A 22,578-nucleotide genomic window follows, 5' to 3' on the forward strand; every position below is an offset into this window, starting at 1 on the left:
GTGTTTTGATGTATTTGGGAATGTTTTCAACTATGCAGTCTTCTCATTTTTTGGTGAGATTAACGGTTGTATTAAGAAAAGGTATGTGAAATGAAGGATGAAATTAAGGTACCTGAAAGCCAGTGGTGAATGTGGGCCAATTTCATTTCTGTGTTTTGGATATTTTATCATAGTTTGGGTAATAAAGACATGACATATACCTTGGTTTTTATAGAACTGGTAAAAGTTGGTTGCTAATGTGAATATCCCCTCTGGTCCAGAGAATATCACTGTCTTCTGTGGCTGAGCATGAGAGTGTATGTGTCCCAGGGTGGTTCTGTCCCTCGGTTGATGATTGATGGGACTTTATTTTCAGTTTGGGAGTCACAAATGCCTTACCAGTTTCCTCCAAACCAAACAGTTGATGTCAGTCATTTTAAATTCTTCTCTAGCCTTTAAAAATCTAGAGTCATACTCAACAACTCACAGTGAGCAAAGAGAACAGAACTTAGTTTCCGCAAAAGAGAGCCATTTTTAGTTAATGTGACAAGAGTTTAGGACTAACAGTAAAACAAACAAAGCAAACCCAAAGCACCATGAAGCATGTTTAGGAGCACATCCTATCTCTTAAAATTTTAACCTAAATGTTGTTGAGACATCATCATTATATACTTTCACAGTGTAAGTCTTTCTTATTTAAGGCATTTAAAAGAAAGGAAATAATACCTGTGACATGATAAGGAGTAGAAAATTCAGTTAAGATAACACAGAATATTCTTTGCTCTGAAAACAGCTCAAGAATTTATGTTTAAGAAAATAATTTTCCAGATATATAAAGTAAAAATCATAAATGTATATATTTAATGATAAGAATGTTCACCCCAATATTGTTTATAAAAATGGTGAAAATGAGTGTTTGGCAGTAGGAATTTTATTAAATATGGTAAATCAATACAATTGAATGATGTTCTATAATTTAAAAATTTTAAAACATAATGGTTATTAAAAAATTCAATATTAATATATTTTGAAGTAAATAATTTATTATAAAATTATGCATACATAGCACATTTTGGTAACTAAGTTGCCTCTATGTTTGTGAGAGGTAGAGGGAAAATATATAACCAAATAAAAATATTGGGTAATGAAATTTTTAATAATTTTATTGCTTCTTTTTATTACCAGTTGTATAACAATAAGTTTTTTAAAGGAGGATTTGTGAGAAAAAGCAATTTCAAGGATGAAGAGAAAATATTAGTAAATGCGAAGAGAAATACCCATGTTTATTATTTTCACTGCTTAATTTTTTATTGTTGAAGTTATAAGAAAAATACCAACTATTTATGAAGCTTTCAAATATCATATGCTCTCAGAATTTCTTAACTAGAAAAGATAGGAAGAAACATAAAAAATTTTATTAGGACATCCATGGACTTTTCACTCTTTACTAGTTCTGTAATAATAACTCTGAATGTTCATAAAGTTTTAACTATCAGTTTTAAATTTGAGATGTATGTAGAGATACAAGCAGTGGGGCTGTTCACAAGCAGTGGGTCTACGATGTTCATGTGATTTCTGTGTTATTTAGGGAGAGCCAGGAGCGGTGGGTCCCCCAGGAGAACCAGGATACCTGGGTTTACCTGGAATTCAAGGGAAAAAGGTATGATTTTTAGGATACATAATTCAGTGTTAATCAGCTGTGAACATGTAGGTTTTTCTTTTGGGCAAGTAGCATAGGAGGGCCAATGATACATTCAGCGGTGAGATGACCTACGTACTTGGCGCACACGTAATGTGCTCAACCCCGCGCACACGTAATGTGCTCAACCCCATGCCAAGAGCTGTGGCCTCTTTCGTGTCCCTGCATGGGTACTGTCTCCTGCGTGAGGACCTTGGAAAAGTTAGATCAGAAAACATACAGTTAAGTAATATCCTGTAAATTCATATTGTTCAGTAGTCAACCCAGGCGAGTTAAGAATTTTTTAGGGAAAGTGTGACCGAGTCCAAGCTCGCTCTGCTCTCCACTCGACAAGTCAGTGAATCCGAGAGACGAGGTTTGAGGCAAGGAAGAGACTTTAATCGGGGAGCCAGCTGACCAGGAAGATGCAGGCTAGTGCCCCAAAAGAACCTTCTTGTCAGGGCCTGGTTGCTGGGTTCTTTTATGGATCAGAGATCGGGGGAGGTGAGGAAACAAAGGAAAAAGACTATTCAGTCTTTGCAAGTTTCCTATAGAATGGCAAGGCTCAGGTGGGGGATGTGTTAGTATCACTTCCTGACAGTCCTTCTCAGGTGGCTCAGGTTCCCTCCCTCAGGCAGGCCATTGTGTATGCTAACAATAACAAAAAAGGGCTCAACTCACAGAAGCAGATGCAGTGTAAATTTAAAACTAACCCTTCCAGGTTACCAAATATTCAACTCGAGCCACTCTTAACCAAAGTATGAATATCTTTCCCAAACTGAAGCAGAAGTCTGAAATGATAAAAATTACAACCAGAATGCTTGACCATGATATTCTTTTCTCTGAAACAATTATATTACATAATAGTTCATCTAAAGTTAATTTGAGTTTAAAATGTAAGGCTTATATATTCACATAAAATATTTTGGTGAGATAAGATAGCATTCCCTTGGGTTCTCTCTCTATCTCGTTAAATAAAAAAGCTCTGAGTTGTATCTGTATAAATATCATTGTCGGCTTGAAGGCTTTGAGCAAGAACTTAACTGGCTATCTGTCAGAGAAGTCCACAGCCCTGAGTCAGTATCTAAACATCCAGGTTAAAAGCGACTGTACCAGTTTTGTTCCGTAAAGGGTACAAATTCTATGTCTCCATCTTTGTATCCCTTGCTGTTTCAAGTTTTGTATCATTTCATTTTTTCTATCCCTCATGTGTTATCTGTTCGGGCCCTAGGTTATTGTCCCCAGAGTGATCTTTTTTGCTCTGATGAGTGGCAGGCAGCACTTGCTGACACAAGGATGGTCCACACAGCAGTGATTAAGTGTTGGACTCTTAGTGGCTAGTATTTATTTAATACTATTGACTATAGTATTTACTTACTACTGCTACTGCTGCTGCTGCTAAGTCAGTCGTGTCCGACTCTGTGCGACCCCATAGACGGCAGCCCACCAGGCTCTCCATCCCTGGGATTCTCCAGGCAAGAACACTGGAGTGGGTTGCCATTTCCTTCTCCAATGCATGAAAGTGAAAAGTGAAAGTGAAGTCGCTCAGTATCCGACTCCTAGTGACCCCATGGACTGCAGCCTACCAGGCTTCTCTGTCCCTGGGATTTTCCAGGCAAGAGTACTGGAGTGGGGTGCCATTGCCTTCTCCGATTTACTTACTAAATCTATGTGAATATATGTTTGGATTTAGAGAATTTCCTTGTTCAGAAACTTGCCAGTTAAAAGAAAACCTGTGTTTTATTTGCTGTAAGCACAAAACCCTATGTTTGGATAGCATGGCCCAAGTTCAACTTTCGGCAAATGCTTACCTTTCCTGATCTGTGTGTTAATTATAAAAGCAAAGACATTGAACTAGTTGGTTTCAGACATCTCTCCTGGCTGAGAAACTCCAGGAAACAAAAATATGGTATATGACTTTACCCCAAAAGTTAATTTTTGAAGCATATATTTTCTAAAATACAATTTCAGCATTGTTTCATTGTTTCTTATAAATCTGTGGCTACTGTTGGCTGAATAGTAAGAAGACTTTTCAGTTTGATTTCATAAAACAAGTTTGTCTTCTCTTTGTTTAACCTCAGATTGTCATCAATATGGAAAAGTTTTCTTCTTCCTTATAACAAAGAAATTGTAGTAAACTTTTTTTTGAATATAAGAGCACAAGAAAGTATTCATTTAGAACATCACTTTGACATAATGTGGTTTTACTCTCTTCCCAAATATTATGTTAGCTTCTGTATATAAGGCACTTGTGGAATTTGCATGAGACTATGTATTTTTCTTTGCTGAAGAAAAACATGTTTATTTGAAAGGTTACAGAATATATTATATTATGCTACATATAAAACTGCCTTTTTGCAGGGGGACAAAGGAAATCAAGGTGAAAGGGGCATTCAGGTACGTTACTGGCTTTTTTTTGGCTTGCAATAAAATCAGGACTTTATGCTTTATTCTTGTAATATCTGTTCATTTATATACTTTGTGGTGTGTTGGTTTCACCAGATGATTTGACATGACTTATGCCCAAATAAATTTGATAGGACACTATTCACTCTACATATAAAACATATTCAAACTAATAAAAAGAAGGAGAATTATACCAGAAAATTAGATCAGGCTGAAGAAATCTAGGGTGATTTAGAAGGACATTTGGTTTTGGACGTCTTAGTGAAAAAGGTAAAGAGAAGAAATGTGCGACAGCTTTGAGAGGTGAGGACAGTTCTACCTCAGTCCAAGTGGCTCTAGAAGAGATTTTTCCTTAACTGATCGCTGGTCCATGAATAGGACACTGCTGGCTGAATCAGTGACGCACTGATAAGGAATAAACTGTATCTGTCGGCCTTTCAGTCTTTCACGTTCTAGAAATATATAAGATTTTTCTGACCAAAATTATAAATCTGGACAGACAGTATTTCAGAAATGTTTTTAAAATTACAAAGCTTAGTGATAGTGGCTGAGTTTTGCTACATAAAATAAGCTTCATATAAAACAAAGACACTGCAAAATTTCCCAGGATGTTCAAAACTCTGGAATATCTGGAGGCATAAAAGAAAATTTCAGAATGAAAATCTGCTAGGGTCACAGTCTCAATGTGTTTCAGACAATGAAAGTTGAATTAAGCCCCTTCTCTGAGATCCACCACCCTGGTCATTTCTTGTCATGGGTCCTGGGTGACTGAAGCATCATTCTAACTAGTCTTCTTGAGTCCAGTCACCCTTTCCCCCAACCACAAAAAATGTGTGAGTTGAGTAAGTTGAAGGTGTAAAAGGTGTTGGTTTGATCCATTTATATCCTGTAATATGATTACTACTGTCGGGTCAGCTAATACCTTTATCATGCACATTAGTTTGTTTTTGTTTTGAGAACAGTTGAGATTTAGAATCTTAGCCACTTTGAAGTTTGGAATTTAACTGCATATTTAAGATATTAATTTGCTTAGTTTCTGCACTACACAGTAAGCAACTTGATGGCAACATAGGGACACTGTTACCGGGTCCTGCCAGCAAACAGGGCCCCTGGGAATTCATGGGTATAACTAAATGGAAAAAACAAAACCTGCTATTCAGGAGTGATTTAAAATTTCAGTCACTAGATCTTTAACTGATTGTATATCTAGGTGTATGTTTTACTAGACTATATTAATTACCCTTTCAACATAGGGATGAAATAGTGGTATTTCAGGGTCTGGCCCAATGTCTTATACAAGATGGATGTCTTATACAAAATATTAATTGAATGGACAAATATGTTTGTATCTTTATCAAGTTTTCTTTATTTGTCCCAATTTAAAGATCTTCATTCAAAATATTTTTTACAGTGTAAATGTAGAAATGTCTTTTAAATTTAAAATGTCTGTAAAGTGGTCTTCTTGCCCTCACATGTGCATAATCCACACCAAACATAATGCCATTGAAGTTAAGAAAATGACCACAGTCACTGGATTTTTAAAGTTTTCATGCCGTGAGCATGGACTCCGCAGAACACCCTCAATTGTCTAACACGTTCTGTTTACATGTTCCCCAAAGTCAGTAGTTTGTTCCTTGTCTCCATCAATTTTAACTCTAAGGTTAGGCTGACTTTCCTCTCACTTCTTTTCCTCTCTTCTCTTGCATCATTTTGCATATTTGCATCACTGCTCTTGTGACCTTTGTTCTAGATAGCAGCAAAGTACTAGTATGCGTTGTATGTGTGAATGCATCATGTATGTGTGAACTAATAAATGACATTTATTCAATTTTAAAGGGTCAAAAGGGAGAAAATGGAAGACCAGGGATTCCAGGATTCCAGGTATTTTTTTTATGGAAAATGAATTAATGAATCACATAACTGAACAAGACTGAGAGAGAGTTACTTGCAAATAAAAATGAGTGAGGAGAAGGGGAGGCGTGGTGTGCATTCTAAGTGCACAGGGACGAGAATCCTCGTGGTGATGGTGATCAGGGCTTGCTTTAATTGTTCGATTTATATTTTTATTTTCCCATGCTGATACTCTCTGTGGCTGTGAAACTTGACTTTCAATACTTATTTCTGACCAAGTAAATGACTAAAGGCTGGGGCTTCCCTAGTGTCCTGTGATTAGGACTTTGCCTTCTCGTGCAAGAGGTGCTGTTTCAATCCCTTGTCAGGGAGCTGAGATCTCATGTCTCTCAGCCAAAAATCCAAAATGTAAAAACAGAAGCAATGTTGTAATAAACTCAATAAAGACTTTAAAAATGGTCCACATTTTAAAAAATGACTGAAGGCAGACAATTCCACCTGCTTCTTGGAGTAGTAATGGCCCAAGGCAGCCGTTCATAGCAACATCTCTGTACCTATTGCTGAGTTTTTATTTTCTTCTTAAAATGTGAGCAATTGAGGCCCTGTGTAGTGAAAGAATCGACTTGTTTCCCTCTAGTTTGTTCAAAGACACAATTTGCTACCCTACAGATGTGTTAATCCCATCTCAGGGAACTATCATGGAATGGATATATAATACATGCTTTTCTTCCTTTTTAAGAAAAATTTTAATAGGAGTATAATCGCTTTGCAATATTGTGTTGGTTTCTGCTGCCTGACAATGTGAACCAGCCATAAACACACATATATCCCCTCCCTCTTGAGCCTGCCTCCCAGCCCCATCCCCTTGCTCTAGGCTGAGCTCCACGGCAACGTCCCACCAGCTATCTGTCTTACACATAGTAACCTGTGTGCTTCAGTGCTAACTTTCTTCCTCTTTGACTAAACTCCTCTGAAGCCATGTTTCTGTTAGATTGTCACATGGTGTGTAGGTTAAGTCAGAGCCAAACTGGACAAATAAAATCATCCAACTGATAGGGAGTGTGGGCATAAGGCAGATTCCGTAGTTGCACTGATTCTGGTGGTAGGGGGATGAAACCGTGAGGTGACGGCTCCAAGGGCAGAGTTTCTGGGTCCCTCGCTTGGAGGAATGGGAGAGGGCCTGGCGGGTGGGAAGGCATGTGTTTGAAAGCACAGGGCCCCGGGCGCGTCTTAGATGAAAGGTGAGCGTTGGGTGTTGGGAAATTGAGAGCCTAGAAGCTGGGCTTCAGAGCAGGCATCACTGAGAGCGCACAGGACCGGGTCCGCCCGTGTGCAGTGACGGTCAGGAAGAAAGGTCTCCTCAGTTAGGGCCCCTTCGCCCCATGGTAAACCGCCGGATGACAGGCAGCTCTGTCCCTGCTCCTCGCCGCCCTGCTCTGCTTCCCCGGGTTAACCACACAGCATCTGTACACGGCTCCTCTCACAGGAGAGCCTCACCTCTCCATGCGTCAGCCTCCACGACCCCGGCAGGTCCTCCCACCTTTTACTCACAGAATCTCCGATAGGAGCCTATTTCCTTTGGATTCTGAGCGCACAATTTGGCGGCTAGCTCACTGGTTGACAGATGACACCCTTGGCAAGGTTCCCTTAACATCTTTTTTTTTTTCTCACTTCCCAAGAGAAAAAGCAAGTCTGCCTCCCCCAACGCAGGATTTGGGTTTGCTGGGAAGCTCTGTCCTGGGTGGGTTGGAAGCTGCGTTTCCACCACCATGACCCGAGTCTGCAGAGGCGTCAGGGCAGCTGTGGCCTCAGCTGCTAAGCGGTTGTCCCACCCCTCTAAGTAAACAAAGCCCTAAGTTACCTGTCATCCTACCAAGTGCTGCACGTGTACGATTTGATTTTTTTTGGCCTTCTTGTTATGAATGGGGTCCAAGCAAATGTTTCTCTCACAAGATCATCTAAGTGGATTCTCAGCTGACAGCTGTTTTCAGTTTCAGCTCTAATTTGGTTCTAGTCCTGGGAGCTTTTATCCTTTTATCTTTTATCTTTCCCCTTACCTGGATCCAATTGCAGGATTCTATCTGGTAGGGGACATATCTGCATTTCTTCAGAAACCTCTATATTTAAAGAATGGCTTGACAAAGAGTGTTTTACTCACTGATTGATTTTTATATGAAAACTAAAATTTAGTGTCTTTATGCTCAAGTTTTGAGAATCTCCTTTATTCTGTGCCAAACATTGATTTTTCCCTAATTTTTTCTTCTGCCTCATTTGTATCTTCATGTTGAAGGAACCTAGAAATAAATCAACATAAATCCTCAAACTTCATTGTTATACATGGAATTCTCTATTGAAATGTTTGTTATACACTGAATTTCATATTGAGATGTTATACACTGAATTTTATATTGAATTGCAGAACACGAATTTTTAACTTTAAAAGTTGATTAATGATCAACTATATTTCAATAAAAAATAATAAAGTTGATTAATGAAATCCCTCCTGTGTATTGTGAAAGCTCTACCCTTTGTTCTAAACTAATACTGGGTGATTTTGGAGCCTGAATGTACAATAAATTTCAAAAACAAAAAATTCTAGTGTATTTCCTAAAGGTTCTTATCATCTCTCAAAAATGTCATTGGAATGACTATGTAAAAGATAAGAGGAAAAACTTTAAAGGAACCATTCAGATGTATCCCATGACTGTGATGGTGAGAAAGCTTCAGGTAAAGGGCCCTAGTTTATATCATGGGAAGAAAAAACTGCCATGTTGGTCAACATGCACATATGCATGCTACGTTGCATCGGTCATGTCTCACTCTCCTATGGCTCCTCTGTCCATGGGATTCTTCAGGCCAGAACACTGGAGTGGGTAGCCTTTCCCTTCTCCAGGGGATCTTCCCAACCCAGGGATCAAACCTGCGTCTCTTGGGTCTCCTGCATTGGCAGGCGGGTTCTTTAGCACTAATGACACTTGAGAAGCCCATTGTACAAAATTTGTGTTGTTCAGTTGCTAAGTCGTGTCTGACTCTTTGCAACCCCATGGACTGCAGCGTATCAGGCTTCCCTGTCCTTAACTATACCCCAGAGTTTCCTCAAACTCATGCCCTTTGAGTTGATAATGACATAGAACCATCTCATCCTCTGTCGTCCCCTTCTCCCCCTGCCCTTAATCTTTCCCAACATCAGGATCTTTTCCATTGAGTTGGCTGTTCACATCAGGTGGTCAAAGTATTGGAGCTTTCAGCTTTAGCATCAGTCCTTCAATGAACATTCAGGACTGATTTCCTTTAGGATGGACTGGTTTGATCTCCTTGCAGTCCAAGGAAATCTCAAGTCTTTTCCAGTGCCACAATTCAAAAGCATCAGTTTGACACTCAGCCTTCTTTATGGTCCAATTCTTACATCCATACGTGACTACTGGAAAGACCATAGCTTTGACTAGAGTCTGGATCTTTGATGGCAAAGTAATGTCTCTGCCTTTTAATATACTGTCTAGGTTGGCCATAACTTTTCTTCCAAGGAGCAAGCATTTTTTAACTTCATGGCTGCAGTCACAATCTGCAGTGATTTTGAAGCCCAAGAAAATAAAGTCTATCACTGTTTCCACTGTTTCCCCATCTATTTCCCATGAAGTGATGGGACCAGATGCTATGATCTTAGTTTTCTGAATGTTGAGTTTTAAGCCAACTTTTTGACTCTCCTCTTTCACTTTCACCAAGAGGGTCTTTAGTTCTTCCCTTTCTGCCCTAAGGGTGGTGTCATCTGCATATCTGAGGTAATTGCTATTTCTCCCAGCAATCTTGATTCTAGCTTGTACTTCATCCAGCCCAGTGTTTTGCTTAATGTGCTCTGCATATAAGTTAAATAAGCAGGGTGACAATTTATAACCTTAATGTACTCCTTTCCCAATTTTGAACCAGTCCTTTGTTCCATGTCCAGTTCTAACTATTGCTTCTTGACTTGCTTACAGGTTTATCAGGAGGCAAGTAAGGTGATCTGGTATTTCTATTTCTTTAAGAGTTTTCCACAGATTTTTGTGATCCACACAGTAAAAGGCTTTCATGTAGTCAATGAAGCAGAAGAAGATGCTTTTCTGGAATTCTCTTGTTTTTTCTCTGATTCAGTGGATGTGGGCAACTTGATCTCTGGTTCCTCAGCCTTTTCTAAATCCAGCTCATACACCTGGAAGTTCTCAATTCATGTACTGTTGAAGCCTGGCTTGAAGGATTTTAAGCATTACCTTGCTAGCGTATGAAATGAGTGCAATTGTACAGTAGTTTGAACATTCTTTGGCATTGCCCTTCTTTGAGACTGGAATGAAAACTGACCTTTTCTAGTCCTGTGGCCACTACTGAATTTTACAAATTTCCTGCCTTATTGAGTGCAGCACTTTCACAGCATCATCTTTTACGATTTGAAATAGCTCAGCTGCAACTGAATCATCTCCACTAGCTTTGTTCATAGTAATGCTTCCTAAGGCCCACTTGACTTCACACTAACATGCTGCTTTCCTAATCTCTGAATTTCCAGCCATGAGTGATTTAAGCATAGGACAGTATGTTTTTCTTCCCTATGTTATCTTTTCTTTAACCCATTGTTTATCTATAGTACTCAAACAAAATTTAACTTTAAGAATACAAATTTGAAAAAAAATAGAATCTTAATCACTGAATAAAAGAATAAATATTCCTTTTTTTTTTTTTTTTTTTACTGATTTGAGCTTTTTATTGAAGTATAGTTAGTGTACAATTATATATAAGGTTTACAGTATAGTGGTTTGCAATTTTTAAAGGCTATACTCCATTTATAGTTATTATTAAATATTGGGTATATTCTCTGACTTGAGTTTTAATTTTCCTTAAACTAGTAATATATTTTAAAATAAGAGTAGAGTTTTAAAAGAATTCAGATAGAATGCCATTCTAACCTACATATTTGACCTTCATCATATGAAAATATTCATATAGACGAATGAAAGTTATGTAAATTAACCCTTTTATATTATTCATTTAGTGTATTTCCTAGTCATTAGTGAAAGTCGCTCAGTCGTGTCCGACTCTTTGCGACCCCATGGACTTGTACAGTCCACAGGATTCTCCAGGCCAGAATACTGGAGTGGGTAGCCTTTTCTTAGTCTCCTTTAAAAAGGTCTCTTGTATATATAATTTTGTCACTATTTCTATTGCTGTCTTCCAAACCAAAAATTAAAGTTTGATTAAATATGTCTAAAGGGTACATGCCACATTGCTAGTACTGTAACTTGCACATTTTTTTTCCTATTAATTTTTAAAGGGAATTCAAGGCCATCACGGTGCAAAAGGAGAGGTATGTTTCTTCTTGTATTATGCTGTCAAGTCCTCACGGCTTAATTTTCAGTACTGTGTAAATAAATCTAGCTGTTGACATTCCAAACAGAAAATATCTTTCATGTTCTTCAATAGTTCCTAAATAGAGGTTTTCAGAATTTGCAGGTTCACTGAATTAGGTATGAAATGGTACGCATTTGTCAATAGTATTGATTCCTATTCTAAATTAGGAACTGTTTTTCTGCGTATTTTCCAATGAGGACTATTGTGCATTTCTATGCCTACCACTAGAATTTAAACTCTGTGGGAACAAGACTGTCGCGGTCACTGATGTATCTCTGGTACTATGCATATTGCCGAATCAATATATGTACTAAGTAACAGTTATTTGTAGGGTTGGATGGGTGGTTGATTGGACGGATAAATTGCTGTTTAATATGGTATGAAATTTCCCTCCTGATCAATTATGGTGTTTCCCAGCAGTTACCTGTATAATTTAGATATATGTTTGTATTTATTCATATCTGTGTTCTTGAGGACATATTTTATGGTGCAATTATACCTCCTGAAATATTTAAATAGAACTTCTGACGATTTCTCTTGTTTTTAGATGGGTGAAAAGGGAGAGCCTGGTGCCCGAGGTGCCACTGGAGCCAAAGGAGAGTCTGGGGTGGATGGTCAGATGGGGCCCCCGGGCCCCCAGGGGCCCCCTGGGCAACCAGGTGATCCGGGCCCCCCAGGAATGGATGGGAAGCCGGTATGTATTCTGCTTCTTTCACAGTTCTTATGATTTCATTCTTTGTACTTGGCATGTCCATGTTATAACCCCGAATAATTTGATGCAGGGGAGAGAATTTTCAGAACAGTTTATTCGACAAGTTTGCACTGATGTATTAAGAGGTAAGTCTCAAACATACAGATTTTAATAACTTTCAAATTTCAGAAGTAATATAAATATTTTTGTAGAAATTATAAAAGTGTAAGTAAGATAAAGAAGAAAATAAAGGACATTTATCCATCTTTGTCTCTCCTAGATAAGTATTTTTACCTTAAGTATTTTACAAACATTACATGGTAACGTTTGTAATCTTTTTCATAAAGTAATCTATTATTATTTCACCATTGATTAAATTTTATTTTCTGACGTAATTCTAGTAATTTTATTCCCCAATATGACACTTATAATTTAACAGTTTCTTTTAGGGAGGTACTTTCCCCCCTTATTTGAAGCAATTTCCATAATAAAATTATTGTAAACAGCAATGGATATTTCCTAGTTAAATTTCTAGAAATGAAGTTATTGGCCAAGAGTTAAGCATCTGTAAATCTTTTTTTAAAATTATAAGTGATATTATTAATGTCCATTCACCATTTAAACATAAGGGTGGGGGTTTCTTTGCTTTCAAGCCCAGTTACCTGTCTTACTTCAAAGTGGAAGAATTCAAAGCTGTGATCATTGCCAGCCCCAGCACGGCTCCCCTGGTATTCCAGGGCCACCTGGTCCCATGGGCCCAGAAGGTCCCCGAGGATTCCCTGGTTTGCCAGGAAGAGATGGTGTTCCCGGATTAATGGGAGCTCCAGGACGCCCAGGTGTCAAAGGATTAAAAGGTACTTAGTTTGTATGTGTAAGCAAATGAACAACAGAAAAAGATATTTTTTTGTATTCACCTCTTAAAGTGATTTAATAGACAAGAGTTCATGTTTGTCTTCTTGAAGACAAAAAATTTTTCTATCCCTAAATCTTTAAATAATTTGTCAACTGAGTTAAAGAATAATTATTGTATTTTTTGAAAGCATATCCGAAAGTCAAGAGAGAAAGTTCAAGGTTATGAAGCATGTGAACTTGTAAATCAGAAAATGTTGACAATGAACTTAGAAATTTTGCTTGAGTCCAATAATGTCTTTAAATAGAACATCACAGTCACCATTTCCTTTATTTTGACTTTGGTAACATCTGTTACTGTATTCAACATTGTTTTCTATTATAAGAAAAATTAGAGACTTTGCTGGTGGTCCAGTGGTTCAGGCTTAGCCTTCTAATACATGGGGCGTAGGTTTGATCCCTGGTCAATGAACTGCAGTCCCTCATGTCTTAGGGCCAAAAAACTAAAACATTAAAAAAAAAAAGTGATCATGGTATCTCCCCTGCCTTATGACCCAGCAATCCCACTGCTGGGCACACACACCGAGGAAATCAGAATTGAAAGAGACACGTGTACCCCAATGTTCATTGCAGCACTGTTTATAATAGCCAGGACATGGAAGCAACCTAGATGCCCATCAGCAGAGGAATGGATAAGAAAGCTGTGGTACATATACACAATGGAGTAGTACTCAGCCATTAAAAAGAATACATTTGAATTAGTTCTAATGAGGTGGATGAAACTGGAGCCTATTATACAGAGTGAAGTAAGCCAGAAAGAAAAACACCAATACAGTATACTAACGCATATATATGGAATTTAGAAAGATGGTAACGATAACCCTGTATGCGAGACAGCAAAAGAGACACAGATGTATAGAACAGTCTTTTGGACTCTGTGGGAGAGGGAGCAGGGCGGGGGATGATTTGGGAGAATGGCATTGAAACATGTATAATATCATATAAGAAACGAATCGCCAGTCCAGGTTCGATGCCGGATACAGGATGCTTGGGGCTGGTGCACTGGGATGACCCAGAGGGATGGTACGGGGAGGGAGGGGGGAGGGGTGTTCAGGATGGGGAACACGTGTACACCCGTGGTGGATTCATGTTGATGTATGGCAAAACCAATACAATATTGTAAAGTAAAAAAAAATAATAATAATAAATAAATGATAAATGGTTAAAAAAATAAATAAATAAAAATGTTGCCAACCATAAAAAAATTAAGAAAAAAAATAGTGGAGGCAGTGTTGTGTCAAATGCAATAAAAACATTAAAAATGGTCCACATTAAAAAAAAAAATCTTAAAGAAAAAAAAAATTAGGTTTTGCAACCAAACTTTCTAATAGTAGGCCACAACTTAACTGCTCTTTGCCTCTGAATGTTTATGTGAAATGTTGGTTGATAATTATTTCCTTTTAATTTAATATGATTTGAACAATTTAGATGTTTCATCAAAGGAACAGCTATGATTAACAGAAAGGGCTAAATAATTTCAAAATTAATTCCAATAATTTCCCTTTCTTAATATTTAATCTCATTATGTTTCTAGACCATTAATCATTTTAAAAATTGTGGCTTAAAAAATTCTTTCCCATTAGTAATAATAAATAGGTGGTAAGTAATAATAAGTAGGTGAAACTTTTTTTAAAGATTTATTTTTCTTTAATGTATATATTAACAGCTTTGAAAGAAACAATCTAGGAGGAAGTGATTTTATGGGAAAAGTAAGCTTATTCACCTCTCTGACACTCTGCAGGCCTCCCTGGACGGAACGGGGCAAAGGGGAGCCAAGGACTTGGGTACCCTGGAGCACAAGGTCCTCCTGGTCCCCCAGGTAAGAACTGGTGATGCTCATAAGTGTTCCTGCACATTTTGCTTTAGGAAAATCACCATAGATCTATGTCCAAAGATTTGAAATCAAGACTTTTCTTTCCTTTTTTGAGTGATTCACATTCAGCACATTGAGATCTAACTACTAGAAGTTTTATCCTATATTACATTCATGAATCATTCAAGATTCCCTCTCATTTATCATTTCAGTTCTTTAGAATACCACTCCTTAGACTAGCTCTCATATGGTTTCAGTTGCTCATGCCTATCTAATGTATATCACTGTCTGTATCACTATCTTATCTTTATGATTCTCAGGGACACAAAATAAAGCTGAAATGGACTCAAAAGCCAAACTCTGCTAGCTGTGTTAACTTTGCTTTCCCTCAGTTTTCTCATTTGTAAAATAGTGATAAGATGTCATTTCAGTTCAGTTCAGTTCGTTCGCTCAGTTGTGTCCGACTCTTTGCAACCCCATGAACTGCAGCACACCAGGCTTCCCTGTCTGTCACCAACTCCCGGAGTTTACTAAACTCACGTCCATTGAGTCGGTGATGACATCCAACCATCTCATCCTCTGTTGTCCCCTTCTCCTCCTGCCTTCAATCATTCCCAGCATCAGGGTCTTTTCATATGAGTCAGCTCTTCACATCAGGTGGCCAAAGTATTGGAGTTTCAGCTTCAGCATCAGTCCTTCTGATGAATATTCAGGAGTGATTTCCTTTAGGATGGACTGGTTGGATCTCCTTGCAGCCCAAGGGACTCTTAAGAGTCTTCTGCAACATCACAGTTCAGAAGCATCAGTTCTTTGGCACTCGGCTTTCTTTGTATCATGACACTGATGGATGATTAAATGAGTTAATATACGTTGTGCCTTCAGACAGTGTATGACAACCAAAGCTGTGTTTTCAATAAATGTGTATCATCATTATTATTTTAGATGTTACTACTTTTTGAGGCTTTTAGGTGGAGCAGATGATTCAATAATTTGTATACAAAGCGTTTTGAACAACTTTCATGCATTGGAGAAGGAAATGGCAACCCACTCCAGTGTTCTTGCCTGGAGAATCCCGGGGACGGGGGAGCCTGGTGGGCTGCTGTCTATGGGGTCGCACAGAGTCGGACACGACTGAAGTGACTTGGCAGCAGCAGCAGTTAAGTGTTGAATAAACATTTATTAGTGGTAATAGCAGGAACTATTAGTGATAGAGAGTGCTCCCAAACCACATTGCTCCATCCCCAAACCTAAATATTTCGGTCACCAACTTTAAAAGGCCAGTGTCTTGATTTAATTTTCCTTTCTTTGAGCATGCTAGTTGAACTAAATTATGGTTTACAAATTGGTGTTATAATACCTTTGTGTATGGATTATTATGATATTATGCTAATGACAATGTATTTCAATGTGGAAACTATATACCTATAATGAAAATAATCATTTTGACTGCAAATATGGCACAAAAGTGACTTCATTAAAGTTTTCGCTTACTGATATATTACTGGCAAATTTAAAATAATATTGGCAAAAGTAAGCTGAAAGTAAGAAATAGTTTAGCTGCAAATTGAAATCTTAAATTTTTTAAACTGTGAAATCCACAAATTGAAATCTTAAAATGTTAGCTCTGTGTCTTCATTAGCTGCATGATTTCTGTAATAACACAGCTTGGCTTAGTTTTGGAAAATTATTTTTGGATAGTTCTTTTCCAAATGGAAGGCATATAGAATTATCAAGAGGATTCCTTCTCTTTCCACTTTGAGTGCAAATATGTAAAATGTTGAAGAGAGTCTCTTTTCCAGTTTACATGTTTTACAGATTCAGCTGTGTCAGCACCAGAAACGAACTCTGTGTTCATATGTTGCTAATGTTCCATCATAGGTCCAGAGGGCCCCCCTGGAATAAGCAAAGAAGGTCCTCCTGGAGACCCAGGCCTCCCCGGCAAAGATGGAGACCACGGAAAACCCGGAATCCAAGGACAGCCAGGCGCCCCGGGCATCTGTGATCCATCGCTGTGTTTTAGTGTCATTGTTGGAAGAGACCCCTTTCGAAAAGGACCAAACTATTAGTTTCTGGTGCCTCGTCCAGCAGCCTCGGCATGGTGCTCTTCTTTTGTGGTCTTTGCATCTCAGGAAGATAACAACAGTAATCCCTTGAAAAGAAACTCAAGTACCTCGGTGTTTTTATTATTGTTTTTTCCTTAAGGAAAAATATAGAAAAGGTCACGTATACTGATTTTAAAGGCTCCTCAGTTCTTCGGAGCCTTGAGATTGGTAGCATTAACTAAATCTCAAGGGTTTCTTGTGAGTCCATTTGTTTTAATCAAAGTTGAATACAAAAAAAAACAACCCACCATTGCCTGTCAGCCAGTCAGTTGCAGTCACTGTGAAAAGTTTCACGTTCAGCCTCCGTGCAGCAGAGTATTTGAGTTCAATTTCTTGTCTGTGTGAATTTCATGTTTCATAGCTCATTCTTCTACCTTAGCTGAAACGTGCATCTGGCCGCGGGAAATGAGATCAGGGCTGATATTCAGCTTGGGAACAGACTGCATCACCACATGAGCACTATTCCGGTGTCTGTGCTTATCAGACAGGGGTGATGGACTGTTGGTCGTTCGGTGTTTTGAATATCACCTGTGAAAGAGATTGATGTGTTTCTTACTCCATTTGCAAGTTCTCAGATGATTCAATGAATGATGATGCTGAAAAAGAGTAATGATTGCATTGGGAATGGTCTAAATATGAACCATTAAAAACATTCTGGAGAAAAAGGTTCATTAGACCTGGTCAATGTGTTCAAAGGAATCATGAGTTCAGAAACACTAAAAATACTTTCTTCTTCATACCTGCTTAGTAATTGGAATGTTTGTTGCATGCCTTCATTTTCCATTTCATTTACTATATGTGTATGTTCATATATGTTAACTTTTATTGTAGCAAAGCTAATGGGAGTCAGTGCTCTAGTTGACAGGAAAGGTAACTCCATAGATCCTAGGATGTCTTGATAATTTTTTAGCAGACTTTAAAATATTTTAAACAATCTTTGTGTACTGTACTTAATGCTTTTGTAAGGAATGTAACTTGAGATATTCCATCCTTATCATGCTCTAAATTTGTTACATGCTTGTTATTCAAAGTACAATAAAATCTTGTAAAAGCCTGAATGCAGCATTTTTTAATACTTACTTATAACTGATTTTGAGTTTATTATGCATCACAGTGATCATTTATTCAGTGGGTATAATTTATTAAATTATTTACCCTATTTTTAAATGACTGATTCACATGAAATAAGAACACAGAAACTGGGTTGTGTGCCACTCGCCTGGGCAGATAAAGCCCCTGCTTCCTTGCCCAGGAATGACTGGTGACCAGAGTTTAGCTTAATTGATGACATGTCCTTCTGTGACTTTGATGAGGACCTTGGAGGGGACTGAAGCCCATACATTCAGCAGCTGAATCAGCTTAAGGCTTGTTTTGGTGTTCTGTGTCCAGCAAAGCCCCAGGTGTCTGTTAGACCTGACCAAGCTACTCCCCCTGCTAATTATACCATTTTCTGGGAGACCTGGTGAAGGGGCAGAATGGGAACTTCCTTTCTGCCCTTTTTCCTTCAACCAGCTTGGAGCACATGTGATGCTGAAAACTCAGCCTCTGTTTTCCAGTGCTAAATTGAATCTCAGAGACAGAGTTTTGGGTAAAAGAGAAAAGAATAGCTTTATTGCTTTGCCAGGCAGAAGGGGACACAGTGGGCTCTTGTCCTCGGAAGCGTGTGTCTCAACCTGGGAGGATTTGGTGAGGAGTTTTTATTGCAATGATTCAAAGGCAGTGTTGCTGATACGGTGCGGTGTGTGCCGGGTCTGCATTCCTCTAATCCGGTCTCAGGTGACCTCTTGATCTCTTGGTGAGCTTCTCTGGTTCCTTTAATCTGGCCCCGGCTGGTCTTCTCTGGGATGAAGAATGCTGACATCTGCCATTTATTGGGGCTTTAGTTCCTGGGGGGCCAGGACCCTGCCCCAGGGCTGTGCTGGTGTTTCCTGACTGCTCCTCCCTTGTCTCTGCATCCCTTCCCTTCCCTGATTAGCGACTGTTTGAACTTGCCGTTTGGATTCAGGGAAGGTCATGGAGGTTGGAGGCTGTCCCCTACAAACAAGAAACGGGACAGAAAAGCTTCCGTGTTCTGGAGCCCCACGAGGTCCTGCTCAGTTTCACATGGCCGTGAAATGCACAGAACTGGCCAGGGACACAGTGGGGACGTAGTCATGTGGTCTGGCATGAGGACACTCATGTCTAAAAAGAAACAGAGCAACAGGGGATTGCTCTATAATCATTCTAAAACAGGAGAAAGTGCTATAGAAATGTATGCGCGCATGCATGCTAAGCCACTTCTGTCGTGTCCAACTCCTGTGATCCCATGGACCATAGCCCCCCGGGCTCCTCTGTCCATGGGATTCTCCAGGCAAGAATACTGGAGTGGGTTGCCATGCCCTCCTCCAGGGGATCTTCCCGGCCCAGGAATCGGACCCACATCTGTCTCCTGCATTGGCAAGTGAATTCTTTACCATTAACGCCACCTGGGAAGCCCATATAAATGTATAGGATGATGCTATTGACTAAATTGTGTCACTTCCAAATTCATATGTTGAAACCCTAACTCCCTATGGGACTCTGTTTGGAAATTAAGGTTTTAGGCTGTGATTATGGTTAGATAAGTTCGTAAGAATGGTATACTAATCCTGTACAATCAGTGGCCTCTTCTCATATGTCTGCCTGTGAGGAAAGCCCACGTAAGCACACAGAGAGAAGACAGTGATTTGAGAGCCAGGAAATGATCATACTAACTGAATAAGCCAGACAGAAAATGATGAAAACAATACCGATGAACTATTTTCAAACAGAAATATATTCACAGACATAGAAAACAACCTTATGGTTACCAAAGGGGAAAGGAAGGAGGAGGGACAAATTAGAAGTTTGGGACTAAGAGACACACACTACTATATATAGAATAGATAACAACGAGGACCTGCTGGATAGCACATATCTTGTAATAACCTTCAATGGAAGAGATTGTAAAATAGAATATGTATTTGTATATCCATGTATACTTGAATCACTTTGCTGTGTACTTGAAACTGACACAATAATTGTAAATCAACTGTATTTCAATGTTAAAAAAAGTTGCATTAAAAAAAAAGCCAAGGACTTCCCTGCTGGTCCAGTGGCTAGGACACCTTGCTCCCAATTCAGGGGGCCCAGGTTCATTTGCTGCTCAGGGAACTAAATCCCACATGCCACAGCCAAGACTTCCTGTGCCACAATAGCAAGATCCCACAGCCACAAGGAAAACCAAAGGTCCTTATGCTACAGCTAAGACCTGGCATGGACAAACACGTAGTAATAAATACTTTAGAAGAAGCCAGGAGGATCACCAGCATTGATCTTGCGCTTTCAGTCTCTAGGACCAAGAGCAAATCCATTTCTATTGTGTAAGCCACGCTGTGTGTGGTGTTACATAGGGGAGCTGAAGCTGTGAAACAGATGAGGGTGGGGAAAACTCCCTTAAAGCCATGATTATAAACTGAGATTGGAAGGCTAGGAGACATTAGCAGGCCAAGTCATGTAAAGGGAATGAAAATGAGCAAAATCTGGAGAACTGAAAACAAAACCTAGGGAATAAAAATCATATTTACTTTCAGTATCTGCTTTCAAAATTGTTATCTAAAGGTGAAATATTTCTGTAATTTATCATAGTAGAGAGTATGTGCTAATATATTCTTGCCTAACACATTCAGTTCAGTCACTCAGTTGTGTCCGACTCTTTGTGACTCCATGAATCGCAGCACGCCAGGCCTCCCTGTCCATCACCAACTCCTGGAGTTCACCCAGACTCACGTCCATCGAGTCAGTGATGCCATCCAGCCATCTCATCCTCTGTCATCCCCTTCTCCTCCTGCCCCCAATCCCTCCCAGCATCAGTCTTTTCCAATGAGTCAACTCTTTGCATGAGATGGCTAAAGTACTGGAGTTTCAGCTTTAGCATCAGTCCTTCCAAAGAACACCCAAGACTGATCTCCTTCAGAATGGACTGGTTGGATCTCCTTGCAGTCCAAGGGACTCTCAAGAGTCTTCTCCAACAACACCACAGTTTAAAAGCATCAGTTCTTCGGCGCTCAGCTTTCTTCACAGTCCAACTCTCACTAATTTTGACCAACTCATAAAACACAGATGTTTGAAGAATGAGTACGTGGATGAGTTTGTTCTACACGTACATTTTGACCACAAGGGTGCACCAGCATCTCACATGCCTCTTAGTGTAGTTACAAGGGCATGGCTTCTGTAGTGAGGTTGCCTGGGTTCAAATTTCCACTTTCTTTTTCTAGTAGGAGTCTTCAGGAAATGTCTTTATCTATTTGTGCCTAAATTTCTTCACATATTAAAAGAGGAATTTTAGAAGTGTTTGTTGTTCAGTCACTAAGTTGTGTCCAGCTTTTTGTGACCCCATAAACTGCAGCATCTTTTAATTTCATGGCTGCAGTCACCATCTGTAGTGATTTTGGAGCCCAGAAAAATAAAGTCTGACACTGTTTCCACTGTTTCCCCATCTATTTCCCCTGAAATGATGGGACCAGATGCCATGATCTTCGTTTTCTAAATGTTGAGCTTTAAGCCAATTTTTTACTCTCCACTTTCACTTTGATCAAGAGGCTTTTGAGTTCCTCTTCACTTTCTGCCATAAGGGTGGTGTCATCTGCATATCTGAGGTTATTGATATTTCTCCCAGCAATCTTGATTCCAGCTTGTGTTTCTTCCAGTCCAGCGTTTCTCATGAGGTACTCTGCATAGAAGTTAAATAAGCAAGGTGACAATATACAGCCTTGACGAACTCCTTTTCCTATTTGGAACCAGTCTGTTGTTCCATGTCCAGTTCTAACTGTTGCTTCCTGACTTGCATATAAATTTCTCAAGAGGCAGATCAGGTGGTCTGGTATTCCTATCTCTTGAAGAATTTTCCACAGTTTATCGTGATCCACACAGTCAAAGGCTTTGGCATAGTCAATAAAGCAGAAATAGATGTTTTCTTGGAACTCTCTTGCTTTTTCAATGATCCAGCGGATGTTGGCAATTGGATCTCTGGTTCCTCTGCCTTTTCTAAAACCATAGAAAAGTTGACTTTTCTATGACTTTTCGTGACTGCAGCCATGAAATTAAAAGACGCTTACTCCTTGGAAGGAAAGTTATGACCAACCTAGATAGCATATTCAAAAGCAGAGACATTACTTTGCCAACAAAGGTTTGTCTAGTCAAGGCTGTGGTTTTTCCTGTGGTCATGTATGGATGTGAGACTTGGACTGTGAAGAAAGCTGAGCACTGAAGAATTGATGCTTTTGAACTGTGGTGTCGGAGAAGACTCTTGAGAGTCCCTTGGACTGCAAGGAGATCCAACCAGTCCATTTTGAAATCCCAGATCAGCCCTGGGATTTCTTTGGAAGGAATGATGCTAAAGCTGAAACTCCAGTACTTTGGCCACCTCATGCGAAGAGTTGACTTATTGGAAAAGACTCTGATGCTGGGAGGGATTAGGGGAAGGAGGAGAAGGGGACAACAGAGGATGAGATGGCTGGATGGCATCACTGACTCGATGGGCGTGAGTCTGAGTGAACTCTGGGAGTTGGTGATGGACAGGGAGGCCTGGCGTGCTGCGATTCATGGGGTCGCAAAGAGTCAGACATGACTGAGTGACTGATCTGATCTAATCTGAACTGCAGCATTTCAGGCTTCCCTGTCCCCCACGATCTCCTGGAGTTTGCTCAAATTCATGTCCACTGAGTCAGTGAAGCTATTGACCATCTCATCCCCTTCACCTTTCGCCTTCAGTCTTTCC

General features: G+C 39.4%; 1 protein-coding gene across 3 annotated transcripts in view; it reads left to right on the forward strand.

Moving 5' to 3' along the window:
- The window catches only part of COL21A1 (collagen type XXI alpha 1 chain), a 233,946-nt gene extending 216,086 nt beyond the window's left edge, over positions 1 to 17,860 (forward strand). For 2 of the 3 annotated variants that reach the window (XM_027524052.1, XM_027524053.1), the window contains 9 exons: positions 1,568 to 1,639; positions 4,019 to 4,054; positions 5,900 to 5,944; positions 11,211 to 11,243; positions 11,835 to 11,981; positions 12,070 to 12,124; positions 12,632 to 12,832; positions 14,629 to 14,706; positions 16,579 to 17,860. In XM_027524052.1, the coding sequence (XP_027379853.1) occupies positions 1,568 to 1,639; positions 4,019 to 4,054; positions 5,900 to 5,944; positions 11,211 to 11,243; positions 11,835 to 11,981; positions 12,070 to 12,124; positions 12,632 to 12,832; positions 14,629 to 14,706; positions 16,579 to 16,766 (855 nt within the window). In that variant the 3' untranslated portion in view covers positions 16,767 to 17,860. Of the gene's footprint in view, positions 1 to 1,567; positions 1,640 to 4,018; positions 4,055 to 5,899; positions 5,945 to 11,210; positions 11,248 to 11,834; positions 11,982 to 12,069; positions 12,125 to 12,631; positions 12,833 to 14,628; positions 14,707 to 16,578 lie in introns of all 3 variants that reach the window. The other variant, XM_027524054.1, reaches the window with a different exon arrangement.
- Positions 17,861 to 22,578: the final 4,718 nt, after the last annotated feature.

The sequence above is a fragment of the Bos indicus x Bos taurus genome, chromosome 23 (assembly GCF_003369695.1).
Source record: "Bos indicus x Bos taurus breed Angus x Brahman F1 hybrid chromosome 23, Bos_hybrid_MaternalHap_v2.0, whole genome shotgun sequence".
NCBI classification, from domain to species: Eukaryota; Metazoa; Chordata; class Mammalia; order Artiodactyla; family Bovidae; genus Bos; species Bos indicus x Bos taurus.